Source organism: Haliotis rufescens, unplaced genomic scaffold (assembly GCF_023055435.1).
Source record: "Haliotis rufescens isolate VD_foot unplaced genomic scaffold, xgHalRufe1.0.p SCAF_16, whole genome shotgun sequence".
NCBI classification, from domain to species: Eukaryota; Metazoa; Mollusca; class Gastropoda; order Lepetellida; family Haliotidae; genus Haliotis; species Haliotis rufescens.
The window spans coordinates 21,202,117-21,221,353 of NW_025963846.1; the positions used below are offsets into that span (position 1 = coordinate 21,202,117).

Below are 19,237 nucleotides of genomic sequence, written 5' to 3' on the forward strand. Positions count from 1 at the left end.
GTGAAAAACTCATATGATTATGCTGTAATCATCTTGTATGTAGCTTTGTGTATCCTGACACAAAAGTAAAACAGAAGATGTAGTTTTGGAAGTTGTATAACTGATTTGGAAACATATATTGAATTTGCATCAGAGAAGAACTTTGTCATCCAAAGTGGTGTTTTTTGCTAGAACATAATGTAATATTTAAGACATCTTTTAGGGCTGTGACAAGTCCAGTTTTACTACCTGGGTACCCCCACTCGTATAAAAAGATCTGTCATACGTACACTGAAGTTGACTGCAGTTTTAACATTATTCAAACATATTAAATCCGAAGGAATGTGTGGATAGTCAGAGAGAAATGTGAACATTAGTGACTTGTAGTGTAACCATGGAGTTCTACAAAGTCAACACAATTTATGGATAACAACTTCTTTAATACTGTAAAAGTGACTTTTCGGTATAGATCCTCATACCGTTGTCAAGCAAGACTAAAATGTCGCCTTTACAGTATTAAAGAAGGTGTTATCCATAAATTGTGTCTACTTTGTCATCCGTCAACTTTAAGTTATGCCTATCAAACAATTCATGGAGTTGAGATTATTTTTTCCATTAAACAATATATCACGGGACAAACCACGGGTCCGGGTAGTCCGGGTAGTCAGCCCGGGTCCTACAGAGTACACACCCGATCCGAGTACCCGAGTTACCCGTCCTAGCCCCAACGTCTTCAGTGATGTCCTAATACAATATTCTGTTACCTTGATGCTTGTCAATAAGGAGAGGGGATTTCCAGCCAGACTAGGACCCCACCACACTCGGGTTTGATTCCTGACAGGGGTACAATGTGTGAAGCCCATTTCGGGTGTCCCCCGGCGTGATATTGCTGGAATATTGCTAAAAGCAGTGTAAAACCATTCTCACTCACTCATAATTCAAGAATTCTCAGAAAGGCATTTTAGAGAGTGGAAAAAACTGATACAATGTATTTTAAAACTTTTCAAACACGCATGATACTTTGGAAATTGTCATTGAACTTTTGAATAGCAAGTTGAAACATGAAAATTCATTATTCATTTTGAGTGTGTAACCCAATCAAATGTTTGAATCATTTTCAAGTCTATGGTGGCATGGTAGCTTCAGTGTGTAGTCCCGACCTTTCCCAACACTGTGGATTAGGTCAAAGGTCAAGGTGGCAAGGCTTTGACAAATGTCAAATAATGAAATATGATTTTCATTCAGGACATTGAACTAACTATTGGCTAATTATATGGACAGAAGAGTATGATGGAGGGCAAGAGAGAGTAAGCGTAAAATAATTATGAGTGAGTGAGCATGGTGGCCAGACTCCTTGATACATAATAGGAGCTTACTTGTAAAATCAACCACTAATTTGGCTGGCCCTTGCTTGAATATTTACAGGCTGTCATAATATGGCTAAAACAGTGCAGACAAACTAGATGTTGTTTTTCTTGAGTGGTCTCCCCTTGATATGCTCTTGTCATCATATGCCGTGATTGAGTGAGTAAATTTGGTTTAACATTGGATTGAACAGTATTTAACTTATACCATGGTATTGTAGCTTGATGTGAGAGGAAAGCCCAAAGTGATGCAGGTCTCAGATGTTTACCACTTTGGTGAAGCCCTCAAGCATGGGTATGGTGCTGACAAACCTAGAAACATAATCAAGAAGAATCGGGGATTCAAACCCACTTTGTTGAGAGTTGTATGGTCAGATTGCCTTACTGTGAAGGACATACAAACAATATATGAATAATAAGAGCTTTATTGTGTATATTGTAAGAAAGAACAAAATATTTTTCATTCCCATCCTGCTGTCATTAGTTGCCTCGACGGACCAATGATTGATCAGGCCATTGTTCCATCACTCCCTGTGACAGCCATTACTGCTTGAATTGTCGGCTACGAATGTTGTAAACAGGAAGTAATGTGCTCATTTAATGTTGGCCTAATCATATCACATGGCACCTGACCAGTGAAGATCCGGGGTAGAATAGGTCTTCAGACACTCATGATTGCCTTAAAAGGGACCCATGAAGATCCTGGGTAGTATAGGTCTTCAGCAACCCATGCTTGCCTTAAAAGGGACCCATGAAGATCCTGGGTAGTATAGGTCTTCAGCAACCCATGCTTGCCCTAAAAGGGACCCATGAAGATCCGGGGTAGAATAGGTCTTCAGCAACCCATGCTGGCCCTAAAAGGGACCCGTGAAGATCCTGGGTAGTATAGGTCCTCAGAAACCCATGCTGGCCCTAAAAGGGACCCCTGAAGATCCGGGGAAGTATAGGTCTTCAGCAACCCATGCTTGCCCTTAAGAGACCCCTGAAGATCCGGGGTAGTATAGGTCTTCAGCAACCCATGCTGGCCCTTAAAGGGACCCGTGAAGATCCGGGGTAGTATAGGTCTTCAGCAACCCATGCTTGCCCTTAAAGGGACCCGTGAAGATCCGGGGTAGTATAGGTCTTCAGCAACCCATGCTTGCCCCTTAAAGGGACCCGTAAAGATCTGGGGTAGTATAGGTCTTCAGAAAAAACAACATGCTTACTGTAAAAGGCGGCTATGCTTGTCGTAAGAGGCAACTAACAGGATCAGGTGGTCAGGTTCGCTGACTTGGTTGATGCATGTCATCGTATCCCAATTGCATGGATCGATGCTCATGATATCAATCACTTGATTGTCTGGTCCAGACTCAATTATTTACAGACTGCCGTCATATAGCTGGAATATTGCATAGTGCAGCGTTAAACAAAAAAAAACCCATGGCACCCATGGTTACAATTCGCCTTCAGCCAAAGGTCAATGCTCATGATATCAATCACTGGATTGTCTGATCCAGACTAGATTATTTACAGACCGCCATCATAAAGATGGGATATTGCTTAAAGATGGATTTTTGTTGCTGACTTTAAAGCTGCTTGCCAGGAGCTTGCCCTGATGGAAATTGGGAGATTATTCTATTGAGTGAGTGAGTGAGTATGGTTTTACACCTCTTCTAGCAATATTCCAGCAATATCCCGGCGGGGGACACCAGAAATGGGCTTCACACATTGTACCCATGTTGGGATTCGAACCCGGGTCTTCGGCGTGACGAGCGAATGCTTTAACCACCAGACTACCCGACCGCCCCTATTCAATTGAAGTGCAGCAAGCATCGGATTGAGAGACTGTGTAAGAAGGCGTTTTCAAACCTTCCCATGTACCACTGACATTCACGCAGAAAGGCTTGTACGGAATGTAACTTATTGGTACAGAAAATGTGCTAAACATGTCTTAGTCTGGTGGGGGTGTATATCAGGTATCCATCCACGGAATCTCGTTAACAGGTGTGCCCAGGTCATGGATTTCGTACATCCCTGGTTATATGCAGACTCCTGTAGCCCAGAAACAACCCAAGCCTTTTTTTTTACATGTTAATGTATTTTTCAGTTCCATTCTAACCCTTATTTTTGACAAGTTGTAGGATATTGTATCGAGATCAGCCTGATATTATTTAACCTGTACTAATTAAGGGAGGTTGTACAACAGACGGTATATTATATAAAATATCAACATAAGAGAATAATCATTCTTGGTTATCTGATGAAACAGATTGAAAGTGAAAGTAGTGAAAGTTACATGAGCATGATGCATAAGTTACACCAGGGTGTGACACCAGGTGTCTGCTAAAAGGGGCAGCATTTCCTGCTCTAGCAGTAGCAAAGAAACAGGGTTTAAGAGACTTGTAATAGGTTACTGGAAAGGCTGTAAGACAAGCCTTCATTAGTTACGGGCAGCATCACTTGTTTCATGCCCATGGTGGTTTGTCTTGTGACCGAAATAGAAGGGAAGATGGTTAGCTTTGATTCAGGAAATATTTTGAAGGGAGAAGCTAATGTATTGCAAATGAGACGCAACTTTGGCAGTGTGGCTGTGGTTTGAGTTTACTGTTTGGGTCATGCTTCTACAGTTTATCTTGCATTGATATTGCGGTGGCAATGGAATTTATGATCACAAACTATTCCAATCTCATTAAAATCAGACCCTAGTTCTCGCTACCGCTAAGCAAAGATCTGAAGACATCCCATTAGGGGTCACGTCAGAATGACCTTTCATCCGACCAATCAGTGCTTCGCTTACCAGATCATGAAAGTGACAATCGGAATGTGATTTCGAATCATACAACCTCGAAAATTTTAACACGGGGTATTCCAAAGGATAGTTACAGGTTTAACGACTGAATCCATACAATCTAGACCATCAGAATGTTCTTTTGTAATCGAGAATTTGTTTCGAAGCGTAGTCGCCAATTTGAAATTAATGCCGTAAAGCACGAGAAATCTGCCTTCTGATTGGTCATGCCACTGGTCGGTCAAAGTTCGCGCAAGGTCTGTCTGACGTGACCCGTAATAATATTATCTATCTAGTGTATGATGCTCAGAGTGAAATGCCATTCAGCAAACTCAAGATGGATAAAATGTCTTCTTGTTGTTGGTATACTTAAATTTAAGGGGGCACACCTATGAACATGATGAATGCCTTGTGTCACACTTTCAAACAAGTAATACATTTAAAAAATATGTTTCCATTCCTGAGTTTGATATGAAGGATGTATTTACAATAGAAATACTCTTGAGGAAAACGTTATCTATCAGACACATTTAAAGTTTTGAGAACCTAATAAAATTACAATGTTTTGTTTGCTTGCCATTGTAATGTCAATAGAAGAATTAAGTCTACCCTATTTATCTGAAAGAATTGTTTTAGGGATGTGAAGGATTGGTCCAGCAGTGATAATACTACTTTCCCGACACTAGATCTTGTTAACAGCATTACTCGATACTTTAACTGATACTTTATCTGCGACTTATACAGATAAATGTCCATTTCGTCTCCATGTAAACTGGAACCCACTTACATAACTGTAATTCCTTTAGTCTCCTATACTGCAAGAACTGGAGGACCGAGTTACTGCAAGTGAATTAATTTAGCACCACATTCTGTAAGCATGGTAAGGAGTGGTACATAAGTCGTGCGCCAGGATGTTTCAAAAGCAGGCATTAGGCAAGTAGGCTTTTACGCAGCTTTTAGCACTCCTGAAGCCACAGCTGGGGACAGACATTTCACATTTTGTGGGGATATTTCAACACTGCTTAGCTGGGGACACACATTTCACATTTTGTGGGGATATTTCAACACTGCTTAGCTGGGGACACACGTTTCACATTTTGTGGGGATATTTCAACACTGCTAAGCTGGGGACACATGTTTCACATTTTGTGGGGATATTTCAACACTGCTAAGCTGGGGACACATGTTTCACATTTTGTGGGGATATTTCAACACTGCTAAGCTGGGGACACACTTTTCACATTTTGTGGGGATATTTCAACCCAGCTAAGCTGGGGACACACGTTTCACATTTTGTGGGGATATTTCAACCCAGCTAAGCTTGGGGCACATGTTTCACATTTTGTGGGGATATTTCAACACTGCTAAGCTGGGGACACATGTTTCACATTTTGTGGGGATATTTCAACACAGCTTAGCTGGGGACACACATTTCACATTTTGTGGGGATATTTCAACACTGCTTAGCTGGGGACACACGTTTCACATTTTGTGGGGATATTTCAACACAGCTTAGCTGGGGACACATGTTTCACATTTTGTGGGGATATTTCAACACAGCTTAGCTGGGGATACATGTTTCACATTTTGTGGGGATATTTCAACACAGCTTAGCTGGGGACACATGTTTCACATTTTGTGGGGATATTTCAACACAGCTTAGCTGGGGACACATGTTTCACATTTTGTGGGGATATTTCAACACAGCTAAGCTGGGGTCACTCGTTTCACATTTTATTGGGCTATTTCAACCCAGCTAAGCTTGGGGCACACGTTTCACATTTTATTGGGCTATTTCAACCCAGCTAAGCTTGGGGCACATGTTTCACATTTTGTGGGGCTATTTCAACACTGCTTAGCTTGGGACACACATTTCACATTTTGTGGGGCTATTTCAACACAACTTAGCTGGGGACACACGTTTCACATTTTGTGGGGATATTTCAACTCAGCACAGCACATTGTCAAGCACACACATTTCACATTGTCAAGAGAATAACAAACGGAAATAGTTCCATCTAAGTGTCATGTTCATTGCACTGAAATAACACTTCGGAAACCTCAGTCTTACACAAAGAAATATGGAATAAAAAATATTACAGTCTACACAGGATATGGTAAAACAAAGACACATTACCAACATGTGATTATGTTTTCCATTATGCCATCTTGAAATGATATATATTTGGATTGATTGAAGGAAAATCTGTTTTGTATGAAACACTTGGCAGGAAACATAAGTTACATGCATCATAAGCATCTAAAAACATCCTTCAAGCTTTTTAGTGCAATTGCTATTAAAGCACAAGAGCATATGGTCATCAGTTATGGATACAGCGTTGTCAGCATTGGGTATTGGTGGTACTGCATAGTTTTATGTACATCATTATGAGGCAGAACCAAAGATCCAAGACAACTGTTTCTTTAGGGAAGAACAGGAAACAGTTGGCGCCAGTGGACAAAGCTGAATATTTTGGTTGCAATGTAAACATAGACTCCTATGAAAATAAGGTTCGGACAACACGTCTTTATTTCTTTTGTGGGATTTATTATAAATCAATGTTTAGGAGCATATTTATAAGCATGTTTCTTTGTATTTCTCATGGCAATTAGGAGGCTTGTTCTTAGTCATAAGCTGAGATAGATTTATGAGGCATGTGAAGGCTTCCGGAAATTATTGCAACTTTAAGGACATTGCATCGTGAAAACTGCCTCCAAATATGCAGGTCTGGGGGAGCGGCTCTGGTGTTTGTGTAATCATGTCCTCACAGGTGAGGTCTGACATGCATACTTTATTTTCCAAATATAATGGTACATGTACGAGAATATAATGGTCCTGTTTTTGATGTTTTTCTGCGTGTTCTATGCTGATGGTCTCGTATGCATGTTTCATATTCTAAATATCACAATAGAAATGGGCACTAAATCTTTCAGTCCTAGTTTTTTGGAGTGTTTGATTTAATGCAAATGATTCCTTGTCAGAAAGGAGTGTTTAATGTTGCCATTACATTGTGTAGGAGTGCTGTGGGCAGTACATATGGTACACAGCATGATGGAGATGGTAGCATATCATTTTGACGGCACATGGTAAATTTTGAACTTAGATTACTTTCAAGACATATTTGACAGGAATGAAAAGTAATATATGTTGGTGTTAGATATTAGATTTTGTAATGGATGAAAAAAATCCCAATCATACCATAGAAAAAAAGAAAAAAAAGTTTGTTTGATAAAAAATAAAGTCTCTCTGCAGAGTTGTGTCCCTTAGCATGCCAGGATCTTATGATAGTCGGTTTGAAGCCCCGATTCGCCCTGATTATGTTTCTAGGTTTATCAGCACCATACTCACAGGGCTCATGGGTTTAAGCAAAGGGGAAAACATCAAAGTCATCAGAATCCTTATTGGCAGCATGATGTAATACTAACTTTCTACTCGTCACCAATTAGAGAGCTTTTTTGATGGTCTGGAGGTCTTAGAGTGTAAGTTTCGCTGAATTTGTATAAAAATAAAGCCTAACCGAATTGCCATAAACCTTATGCAATGAGGTGAACACATCTGCTTTTTGTATAAATGCAACGGATGGGTGGGCAAGACGAGTGGTTAAAGCATTATTTCATATTATTAAAACAACCCTCAACATTGACCGATCTTGGTACAGGACAGACCATTCATGGCTTCCTCCATTGTGATGTTGCTGCAATATAGATAAACTATCATAAAACCCCGCTACAGCGTGTGGTGCTGTAAGTAAACTGTTCTGTTGCGATGGCTGGTAATAGGCCTATCACAGGTAGATAGGTATTACATATGCTCTAATCCACTTTTCCTGCTATGAGATGTTGTTTATTCAGCTGTGATGTAAATCCTGATCCGGCTAGTCTGTAGGCGAAAAGGGAGTTCCAACTGTCGTGCTTCGCATGCCTCCACTTCCTGTTTGGACCGTAATGAAGACGAGCAAATGTTCATCTGCCATCAGAAGCACGCAGTACACACAGGGCTTCGAAGAGAACATTATGTTACTTTGAAGCCCTACCATTCTTTGAATCCTTGCTCTTTACATTAGCACTCTTAGCATTGTTGGGATTAGCCAAGTGGTCAAGGTGTTGGTTGATGCAAAAGACCTGGGTTCGATTCCACCTACAACATGGTACAACCGATGAAGCTTATTCATCATTAGGAATAATGCTAACAGCAGATTAAACACTAACCCATTCACTCTTTCTTCAAAATTATAAAGGTTACGATACCGGTTAACGTTTTGTTTTGAAATAGAAAGTGAATGAATTAGTGTTATGGATATTCTTTGTGTTAAGGAACAATGTACTTTATGTAAGAAATAATCGACTAGTGGGAGTTGTTGGTTGTACAATAAAACACTGCAGGGAGAATAAACCATGAGGGAAGCATCTCCGAGTGGTTTATTCTCCCTGCAGTGTTTTATTGTACTATAAACATCCACCAGGTGCCGTTTATTTCTTATATGAGATATCAACCTTTTGTACAGCCGCTTAAAGGATGTTGATAAAATGTACACGGTTTAAAAATATTTATCCTAATTTCAATAATGATGACTCCCTGAATACAATCCATCCTCGGCAATGTTGGACAAGTCCATTTTATGAACAGGGGAGTTACGTTTGGTATTTCCTGCATATTGTCATAATTCTCATCTCCATTATCAGAACCTTTTCTCCCAATACCGATTGCCATGTTTCACTTGTGGATGTCTTCGTTCAGCCATTGCATTTATCTGCGTTGCCAAGCTTCATCAATGGGGAACAACTCACTACCCTCAAAAATAACATTTGTATATCTGAAGATGCGAGTGTATGTTTGAATCTCCAGAAATGACATCATGATCAAACTATATATTATGTCGTGAAATAAGCGGGCTTTTCTCCCACATTTAGCTGACACGCCGTGATATGACTGGAATACTGTTAAAAGCGTCGTTAAACCCAACTTACTCAACTTATTCTATGACCTTATGTCAGCAGCAAAATGTTAACTACAAGTATCATCTTTTAATGTCTGTAGGTATGACATGGCCTTCTGATCCCTGGCAGATGCTCCATCCACTAGACAGTGGACAGTTCCATGATCTAATGAGGTAAACAAGTTGTCAAGCCTAGTGTTGTCTTGATCTAAACATATAGTTGAACCTTGTTATACTAAACTCCGTCTACTCAATATTTTGTTTAGACGATGTGCGATGTCTTGGAACTTGGATGTGTCGAAAGTCACAGTCTGGTCCAAAAAAGGCTTACTATGTTTATCACAATTTTGACCCACTGGTGTGTCACACTGGCTGTATCACATTAATAGTCCCTGAGTTAAAAATGAGTTCAAACTTACCCTGATAAGTCGAACTCAAAATTTGTGAAGAGCACAACTTATCACAAGTTACAATTTTGGGTCAAGTATAATGCCCTAAACATCAACATCGTGTAACATCAAAGACTGGAATCTGTTGATTGGCCCCAGTAGCAACATCGTGTTACATCAAAGACAGGAATCCATTGATTGGCCCCAGTAGAAGCTGCCATGATTAATCAGTATGTTTGTTTGTTTGTTGTTTTAACGCTGCACTCAGCAGTATTCCAGCTATATGACAGCGGTCTGTACATAATCAAGTCTGGACCAGACAATCCAGTGACTGATATCATGAGCATCGATCCACACAATTGGGATATGATGACATGCATCAACCAAGTCAGCGTCCTGACCACCCGATGACATGCATAACCGCCTTTTACGGCTGGCATGATTTATCAGTATTGGTAGAAACTGGGCTGAGCAATGGAGTGAAGGACCTGGCTTAACCAGGGGGATATCCTCAAATAACATGCACAATGTGGTATTTTTTACTTCTGTTGTCTGATGGCTAGGTCAGATGACAATGCAGGTGTGTTGAACCCTGGGTAGATGTTCTATCCACTTGACCACAAAGTGGTCTCCCTCATTGGCATAACAACTGACATTCAAACCTTGAGCCTTGTCATTGAGACTTTATACATCATCAAAGTACTGACACGGTTTCACAGTATCGGAGAAGCTCAGAGTATGCCATCCGAATGTTTTGGACACTTAATGCTACTGAGAGAAACAAAACGGGGTTATGTAGTTTACGATAAAAGGCATACTGTACATGTTATATACCATATTTCCTTGATAAACACCCTGGCCAATATTTCTTTCAGACACTCTTTATCCCCAGCGTTTAATTGCAATGATATTAAAGGGGAGAATTCCGTGCATAAAAACTACCTAGTGTTTAATCGATTGGTGTTATTTGAGGAAATATATTTCTTCTATATATCTGTAGCTCTCACCAGTGAATTAGGGTTGACTTGTGTTGTTAATTAGAGCAGTCTGGCTGGATATGCTAAGTTTGAACTTCTTTGAACAATGTTATGCAAGATGTTTTGTGAATTTAAGCCTGATTCAAAATATTTGAAACTAAAAATAGCCATCCAATCAAATTATGGTCATTAGAAAGAGAAATTCTGTGCTAATTTAGCGATAAAAGATGGTGATGTCACTTCCCAAACGAAGCTGTAATACCGAATGCCGAGGATATGATGCAGTAAGTTTTTATGTTGACTTTACTTCGGAGTCATTCAGATGTCTGTTCCAGTGCTGAAGTGAAAAGCTGTAGTTTGTGAGAGGCTATTCCCCTGACATTTGTGGGGGGCAGATTGATCCCTGTCTGGCATACACATATCTCCCTAGTTGTGTGGAACATCCTATCTGGCATACACACATCTTGGTAGTTGTTTGGAAACACATATAAACAGATCCAGCCATCTGGATATACAATTACCTTCCATATTGCACAAGAATCTTTCCCAATCTCTAGTCAATGGGCTTACCTAATGTTATTTTCTCATTAGTCAAGACAGGTTAGGTTTGAAATACCAATGTGAATAGAAGTAGGCTGTGTAGGTATGTGGCTTTGATTGACAGATGCTCATATATATTGAAATTTGGTCTTCAAAAGTCATCAATTATGGATTCAGTCGTCTGTTATTTCATTACGTGTCTTGTGTTGACTTTATTGTTTTCATGGGATTTGAGTCCGTTAAAAAGAAGCTGATTGGAGAGAAAGGGTTAAGCTTTGAACTATTTGGTCTGAGACAAGCTTTAAAATGAAAGCTGTTTTACTTTTCTTCATAGTTTGGCATCAGACCCTTGTTCTCAGCTGGAAGCAGTAGAGACTGAAATGTGGTCACTCTAGAGAAGCTATTAAACTATTATTTTTACTCCATTCATAAAGTGAACACTCTCTTACTCACTCACTTACTCATCAACTCACGCACACACCCAGTCACCCACCCATTCACTAACACACCCAATCACCCACTCACTCACACACCCAGTCACCCACTCACACACCCAATCACCCACTCACTCACACGCCCAGTCACTCACTCACACACCCAATCACTCACTCACTCACACACCCAATCACCCACTCACTCACACACCCAATCACTCACTCACTCACTCATACACCCAATCACCCACTCACTCACTCACACACCCAATCACCCACTCACTCACACACCCAATCACTCACTCACTCACTCACTCATACACCCAATCACCCACTCACTCACTCACTCACACACCCAATCACTCATACACCCAGTCACCCACCCAATCACTCACTTACTCACTCATACACCCAGTGACTCACTAACTCACACACCCAATCACTCACTCACTCACTCACACACCCAATCACCCACTCACTCACACACCCAATCACTCACTCACTCACTCATACACCCAATCACCCACTCACTCACTCACTCACACACCCAATCACTCATACACCCAGTCACCCACCCAATCACTCACTTACTCACTCATACACCCAGTGACTCACTCACTCACACACCCAATCACTCACTCACTCACTCACACACCCAATCACTCACTTACTCACTCATACACCCAGTGACTCACTAACTCACACACCCAATCACTCACTCACTCACACACCCAATCACCCACTCACTAACACACACCCAATCACCCACCCCTTCACTCACATTGTATGACAATGTATCACAGAAAGCAACTTCTTACCCTTGTAGACCACCTGTCTATATGGTGACATAATTGTATCAATACAAGACACACCAACTTACAACACCAACATCCGTATTTCAGTGAATCGGTACAAGCATAGTCGAAAGGACTCGTGGAGTGACTCCATCTTTCACTCATCACTCCACCTGATAATCATAATGACAAACAGATTTCTAATCATTACCATCGCGTCATTTCCAGTACAAAATGAGGTATGCTATCACCAAGCATGAACCCATCACCACCTGTTAATAAAACTGGGTGAACCCCGGCACTGAATGATGAAGATTATTGGATGTTTCTTAGTGAACCCTACAGAGTAGAACTACTAAACTCCTCATTAAGGCATCGTGTAGGAAGCCAGCTTCAGGTTCAAGTACTGAGATGAAATTCTATGGGTAGAGGATCTTTTCAACACCTATTCGAATTTCACGTATGAAGGAGAGTTTTAACAAACCAGCGCGACACATTCTTTATGTGGTATTTGGTACATGTTAAAAGGCAGAGGAAATTAATGATGTTGCTGTGTCATGTACAGATTGGGAGTTTGTAAGTTTATGCATTGGTTATTTGAAAAACGATTGATTGATTGATTGGTTGATTGATTAATGTTTGAAATAATGTAGAATATGACATATTATGGGACCTATTTGGTTTTGGTACAACTGTGTCCACTTTTTCCTGCTGCTGATGGATAGAACAAGCTAATTGCCCTCCTCACCCGGACCTGGAAGTATGGAAAGTATGTCAGGACTTTCATTACATTCCAAGGGGGCACGGGTGGCCCAGTCGTCTAAGGCGCCGCGATTCGCTGTGCAGAGTTGCGTCCCTTGGGCACGCCAGAAACCTATGATTGTGGGTTCGAATCCCGGTTCGCCCCGATTATGTTTCTAGGTTTGTCAGCACCATACCCGTGCTCGTGGGTTTCACCGAAGTGGTAAACATCTGAGACCTACATCACTTCGGGCTTTCCTCCCAAATTAAGCTCACATGCCGCGATATAACTGGAATACTGTTCAAAGCGGCGTTAAACCCAACTCACTCACTCATTACATTCCAAAGTTAAATGTACTTTCCAAACATCCATCTTTGTTGTTCTGCTCCCTCATGAAATTAGCCATTTCTGTTAAGATTTTAAGCTCACCAGGTCTGAAAGCAGTCTTTTTAAGTGGCTGTCTTTGTTGACATTTTAAACTGTTGACATCATATCCAGGTGAGCTACAGTGCCATTTTCAGAGGGATTTGTTGTAATACCTTCTTAAAAGCTGTTAAAAATCACTGAAATGGAAATTATGAATCAAGTTGATACATTGTACACTGAAAATCAAAAATAGATATATTTCCGTTAAAGCCAAAATTCCTTATTGTGGCATCATGTCTGGGGCAGGTTGTTCATGCTATTTCTGGAATAATGTTCCTGGAATGTCATCCAAGAACAGTTTAGAATGTGCTTGCAGAAGGATCTTCCCTGTATGTCATAAGGACAAGATATATCCGGTTTTGTTGGCAGATGAAAATATTTCCAAAAATATTCCACTGACGTAGAAAATTGGAACCTTGGAGGAATTGTGTACAATTTTGTTTTCATGGTGATATTTACTAAGTCCCTTTGCACTAGAAAATCATGTCTTTTTGAATGGTGTCTAGGGCATGCTGCCACACTATTCCTGAAGCATGATGTACCAGTGATTGAACCCCTCCGACATTTGCAGGGTGTTCAGGAAACCAAATCTTCATCCACACCTATCAGCATGTTGGCCCAGCGTTTCCTGACTGGCGGAGGATGCCACACATTCCTGCCTCACATACCTGTACATAATCTCCCCAGTTGCACAGTCAGACTAGAAAGGGTTCCTGCAAACCAAGCCGCTTGCTTCATTTGATCAGTCACAACCAGCAGCCAAACCTTCACCGTGATTGTTTTCATATGGGGGGTTCTGAATTGTCTCCTTCACAGATCTGGTTCGTGTAGAACTGTTGGGCGTTGCAAAGATATGCCATGACCTGTTGGAATATGGGAGAGCAGGGTATTGTTGTTTACAGTGGGAATATGAATTTGATATTCTATATGTGAGTGAGTGAGTAAGGTTTTTTGATGCTTTTAGCATTATTCAGCCCTATCACGGTGAGGGACACCAGAAATGGGCTTCACACATTGTACCCATGTAGAGATTTGTATTCAGGTCTATACAAGCAGATGCTTCATGTAAAACACTTTTTTGAAATTATGTTTTGCGTGCAATAAATAAATTGCAAGTTATTACATGGCACTTGATTGACTTAACCAAGCAATTTCTTTTGCGTTTATGTTATATAAACTGAAAAAGAAAATAGTAAGCAACACCCACAAATGGACTACTGTGTCTTGATTGGTTGATAATAGAATGGGCGGGGCTTATGTTGCATTATTGCGCAGAACAATGTTGTTATGCCTGGAAGCAGCTGTTTTGCAGTAGGATGTGGTGCAAGTTTAGATTTGTTTAATTTCTTAAGTTCTACTGACAATGACAAGTGTAAACAGATTTAAAACACCTGGACTATTACTTCAATAAAAACTAGAAACCTTTTGGGGGAAATGAATGTAGTCCTCTGCTGGTAGAGAAAGAATCTAGACATTAGCCTTCTTGTGGGGGAATTCAGTCTCCTGATAGAGACAGGGGCTAGACATTAGCCTTCTTGTGGGGGAATTCAGTCTCCTGATAGAGACAGGGGCTAGACATTAGCCTTCTTGTGGGGGAATTCTGTCTCCTGATAGAGAAAGAATCTAGACATTAGCCTTCTTGTGGGGGAATTCAGTCTCCTGATAGAGACAGGGGCTAGACATTAGCCTTCTTGTGGGGGAATTCTGTCTCCTGATAGAGACAGGGGTTAGACATTAGCCTTCTTGTGGGGGAATTCAGTCTCCTGATAGAGAAAGAATCTAGACATTAGCCTTCTTGTGGGGGAATTCAGTCTCCTGATAGAGACAGGGGCTAGACATTAGCCTTCTTGTGGGGGAATTCAGTCTCCTGATAGAGACAGGGGTTAGACATTAGCCTTCTTGTGGGGGAATTCAGTCTCCTGATAGAGACAGGGGTTAGACATTAGCCTTCTTGTGGGGGAATTCTGTCTCCTGATAGAGACAGGGGCTAGACATTAGCCTTCTTGTGGGGGAATTCTGTCTCCTGATAGAGACAGGGGCTAGACATTAGCCTTCTTGTGGGGGAATTCAGTCTCCTGATAGAGACAGGGGCTAGACATTAGCCTTCTTGTGGGGGAATTCTGTCTCCTGATAGAGACAGGGGCTAGACATTAGCCTTCTTGTGGGGGAATTCAGTCTCCTGATAGAGACAGGGGCTAGACATTAGCCTTCTTGTGGGGGAATTCAGTCTCCTGATAGAGACAGGGGTTAGACATTAGCCTTCTTGTGGGGGAATTCAGTCTCCTGATAGAGACAGGGGCTAGACATTAGCCTTCTTGTGGGGGAATTCTGTCTCCTGATAGAGACAGGGGCTAGACATTAGCCTTCTTGTGGGGGAATTCAGTCTCCTGATAGAGACAGGGGCTAGACATTAGCCTTCTTGTGGGGGAATTCTGTCTCCTGATAGAGACAGGGGCTAGACTTTAGCCTTCTTGTGGGGGAATTCTGTCTCCTGATAGAGACAGGGGCTAGACATTAGCCTTCTTGTGGGGGAATTCTGTCTCCTGATAGAGACAGGGGCTAGACATTAGCCTTCTTGTGGGGGAATTCTGTCTCCTGATAGAGACAGGGGCTAGACTTTAGCCTTCCTGTGGGGGAATTCAGCCTCCTGATTTTGAATTGCTAGACATTAGTCTAGCTGTGGGGAATTCAGCCTCCTGATTTTGAATTGCTAGACATTAGCCTAGCTGTGGGGAATTCAGCTTCCGGATTTTGAATTGCTAGACAATGGAGGATTGTTAAAGTCCTTGGCTAGTGACCGAGGCATGAGATTCTGTATTGGGAAATGCAGTTCTCTTCTACAATTGCTTGATAGATGGGTGTCAGTTCCTGCAGACATTGTCCTCATTATCAGCTTCTGTTTGTGTCAGGCTCTCTGGTGACTCATACTTTCACAGTAATTTGTTTGTCAAGGCTGAGAATGAAATATCAATTCATAATAAACTGGAATACTAATATTTTTATCGGTATGCGTACTGGATAAAGAATGACCAACAGATTACAATATGAGAACACCCTAATTTTTCTTCCTACTCTCATGGGGCGATATATCCGCACAACTTGATATTTCTGTGGTTTATACATTCGCCTACTTTCCTATACCGGTGACATTTGAGATGGTTACATCTTCATTCATTGACACTTATTTATATTTCAGGAACTGTGTATTGGTTTGTGTAGTTCAGTAAACCCTGGACAAAGAGGGATGAAAGAGTTTGTGAAGCAGTCAATCACCAACTGATCAAGGAATTAGTTTATTTTGCTTGTAACTGTCATTTGAATTGAAAAAACTTGAAATCCTTAATACTTTTACATTTTATGATGAGGTACTGAAAGGTACAACAAAGATTAGGGACATCGGTTTGATTAGAAGTGACAAGCATGTGACAGTACTTGCACGCTGCTGTTGACAATTACTTAACTGTTAAAATTCTAGATTTTCCCCGACCCTATAACTATATAGGACAATTGATCTTGTTGAGATTCATAGGCATTTGCATCATGAGTGTGTTTGTTTGGCCTGCTGACCTTTGTATTGGTGTTACAATGCGTTTAGTTGCATGTGTTCATTATTAAGAATCTGGGGTAGAATAGGTCTTCAGCAACCCATGCTTGTCGTAAGAGGCGACTAACAGGATCGGGTGGTCAGGCTCGCTGACTTGGTTGAAGCGTGTCATCAATCCCAATTGTGTGATTGATGCTGATGATATCAATCACTGGATTGTTTGGTCCAGACTCAATTATTTACAGACCGCCGTCATATAGCTGGAATATTGCTGAGTGCGGCATTAAACAACAAACAAACAATTGAATAAAGCCTGTTTTCAGTATTAAGAAACATACCATTCTTGCCTTCGCCATGATGCTGCATAAAAAAGTAATCCCTCACTCACTTGCTCATGCTGATTAATGTTTGTCATGTTCAAACTGTGAAATGTTTGCCTTAACACTAGTCACAGCCTTCGAGTATTTGATTCTGATCACCATCTTCGCCAACTGCATTGCGCTGGCAGTGTACACGCCGTTCCCCCAGTCAGATTCCAACGAAGTCAATGCAGCATTGGTATGTATGGATTAGAATTAACATTTTAACAATTCCAAGAAATAAAAAAAACAGTACATTATAAGCATCAATATGTTTTTCTGTTTATATTACTCAGAAAATTCTATATAAAATTATAATTATTGTTATTATTATTATTATTATTATTAGTAGTAGTAGTAGTAGTAGTTGTAGTAGTAGATTTCAGATACATATAATAAACAGTTGAAAGATGTTTCAAGTTAATTTAGTATGGTTATTGTATTTTATTAAGGCGGTTGGTAAATTTTATTGTTTTGTCTTTCAGGAAAAGATAGAGTATGTGTTCATTGTGATATTTACACTGGAAGCTGTTCTCAAGATAATAGCATATGGCTTTGTTCTTCATGCTGGTGCTTATCTACGAAACGGATGGAATATCTTAGATTTTATCATAGTTGTTATAGGGTGAGTATGAGCTTTTAATTGATATTTTTACACTTTTTCAGTGATTATATGCATGTAGATTAAAAAACAACCTTTCATGGACTGAAACGCTGCAGTTCACACTTACACAAACATGTCGTTCATTTCAGTGTGATTATTGCCTGTTCAAAGACAGCAGTACTGTCATGGTTGAATAGGATAAGGTACTATGCCTGACCTGGCATAAGGAACCACAATTCAAAATGTGGAGTTTCCTCCCTTAGCCATGATCATGAGGCCTAATCTCAGATTTGGCCCATTTAATAACTGTTCTCAACACAGTACCCCATCTTCCTGAAGCATACTTTGCAAATCCAGCAATCGACTGAAATCTGTACATCAGTTTACAAAGCGGATGTCGATTTGGTTACACGATTTTGATTGGACTTTGCATAGACTCGTTAGTCTAGACAAAATATAACTCCACAGTTCCAGGGTGGTAACTGAACTTTTATAGTCCATTAACTCCCTTGCCTCAGGAAGATGCACAGTAAGAGATTCCCCAGAGTGGTGTATGTCTACAACTGGCATCACTTGGGCTTTCTTCACATGTCCAGCATACATACCATGATAGAACCAAAATACTGTTCATGACGCATTGGGTCTAATTCTGTCCAACTCAGGTTGGAAACCCTTGGTCTTCAGTAGTTCTTCTAGTTCTTCTTCTGGGAAGGAAAGACCCAAACAATAGTGGTACCAAAGAAGGACTCAGATGGTTACCATGACAGTTTCTCTGTGTGTGTTTTTTTCAGTCCCATAAACTTGTTTATATAGGAAATGAATATAAATATTTTCTGTTTCAATACATTTGTATCTGTATTGGAGGTTGAGTCACCTCAATAATGATCCTATGTGACCTTACCCATCCTTGAGGGTTTTACCAAGCGGTGACTGTCTATGGCCTGCATCTTCTTAAGACTGCCACATGGTGAAAAAACTGAAAACAAATACTCTTGGTTGAAGTGGTCATGGATATCTCTGTTGTCTTCTGCTGCTATTCGCTGTGCAGTCTTGAAGCCATTATCGTATGATCATGGGTGTGAATCCCAGATCTGGTTGTCCTTTTGTTATTTTTTACATTTTTTACATGTCTGTAACTATTGTGCTGGAACATTGCATGAATGATCCCAGCTATTGTGTCTATAAAAGGTGTGTACAATATTCTAATCCATCTCTAAACATGGCCACCATGGCAGCCATATTGAAAATGTAATGTTTCTCAGGCATATCTGCTTGTATCATTATGAATTTTGATATGCAGCAAGTATGTGGTAAGTGGAATAACATATACACATAGTTTATTAACATTTCTTCATAATGCAGGTGAGCTACATAGCCTAGT

At 40.6% G+C, this 19,237-nt stretch overlaps 1 protein-coding gene across 1 annotated transcript in view; it reads left to right on the top strand.

The window, feature by feature from the left end:
* LOC124122657 (muscle calcium channel subunit alpha-1-like) overlaps positions 1-19,237 on the top strand; it is a 149,194-nt gene that overhangs the window by 43,816 nt on the left and 86,141 nt on the right. Inside the window, exons 3-4 of the mRNA XM_048396979.1 lie at positions 17,346-17,451; positions 17,738-17,877. Of these exons, the coding sequence (XP_048252936.1) occupies positions 17,346-17,451; positions 17,738-17,877 (246 nt within the window). The remainder of the gene's footprint in view (positions 1-17,345; positions 17,452-17,737; positions 17,878-19,237) is intronic.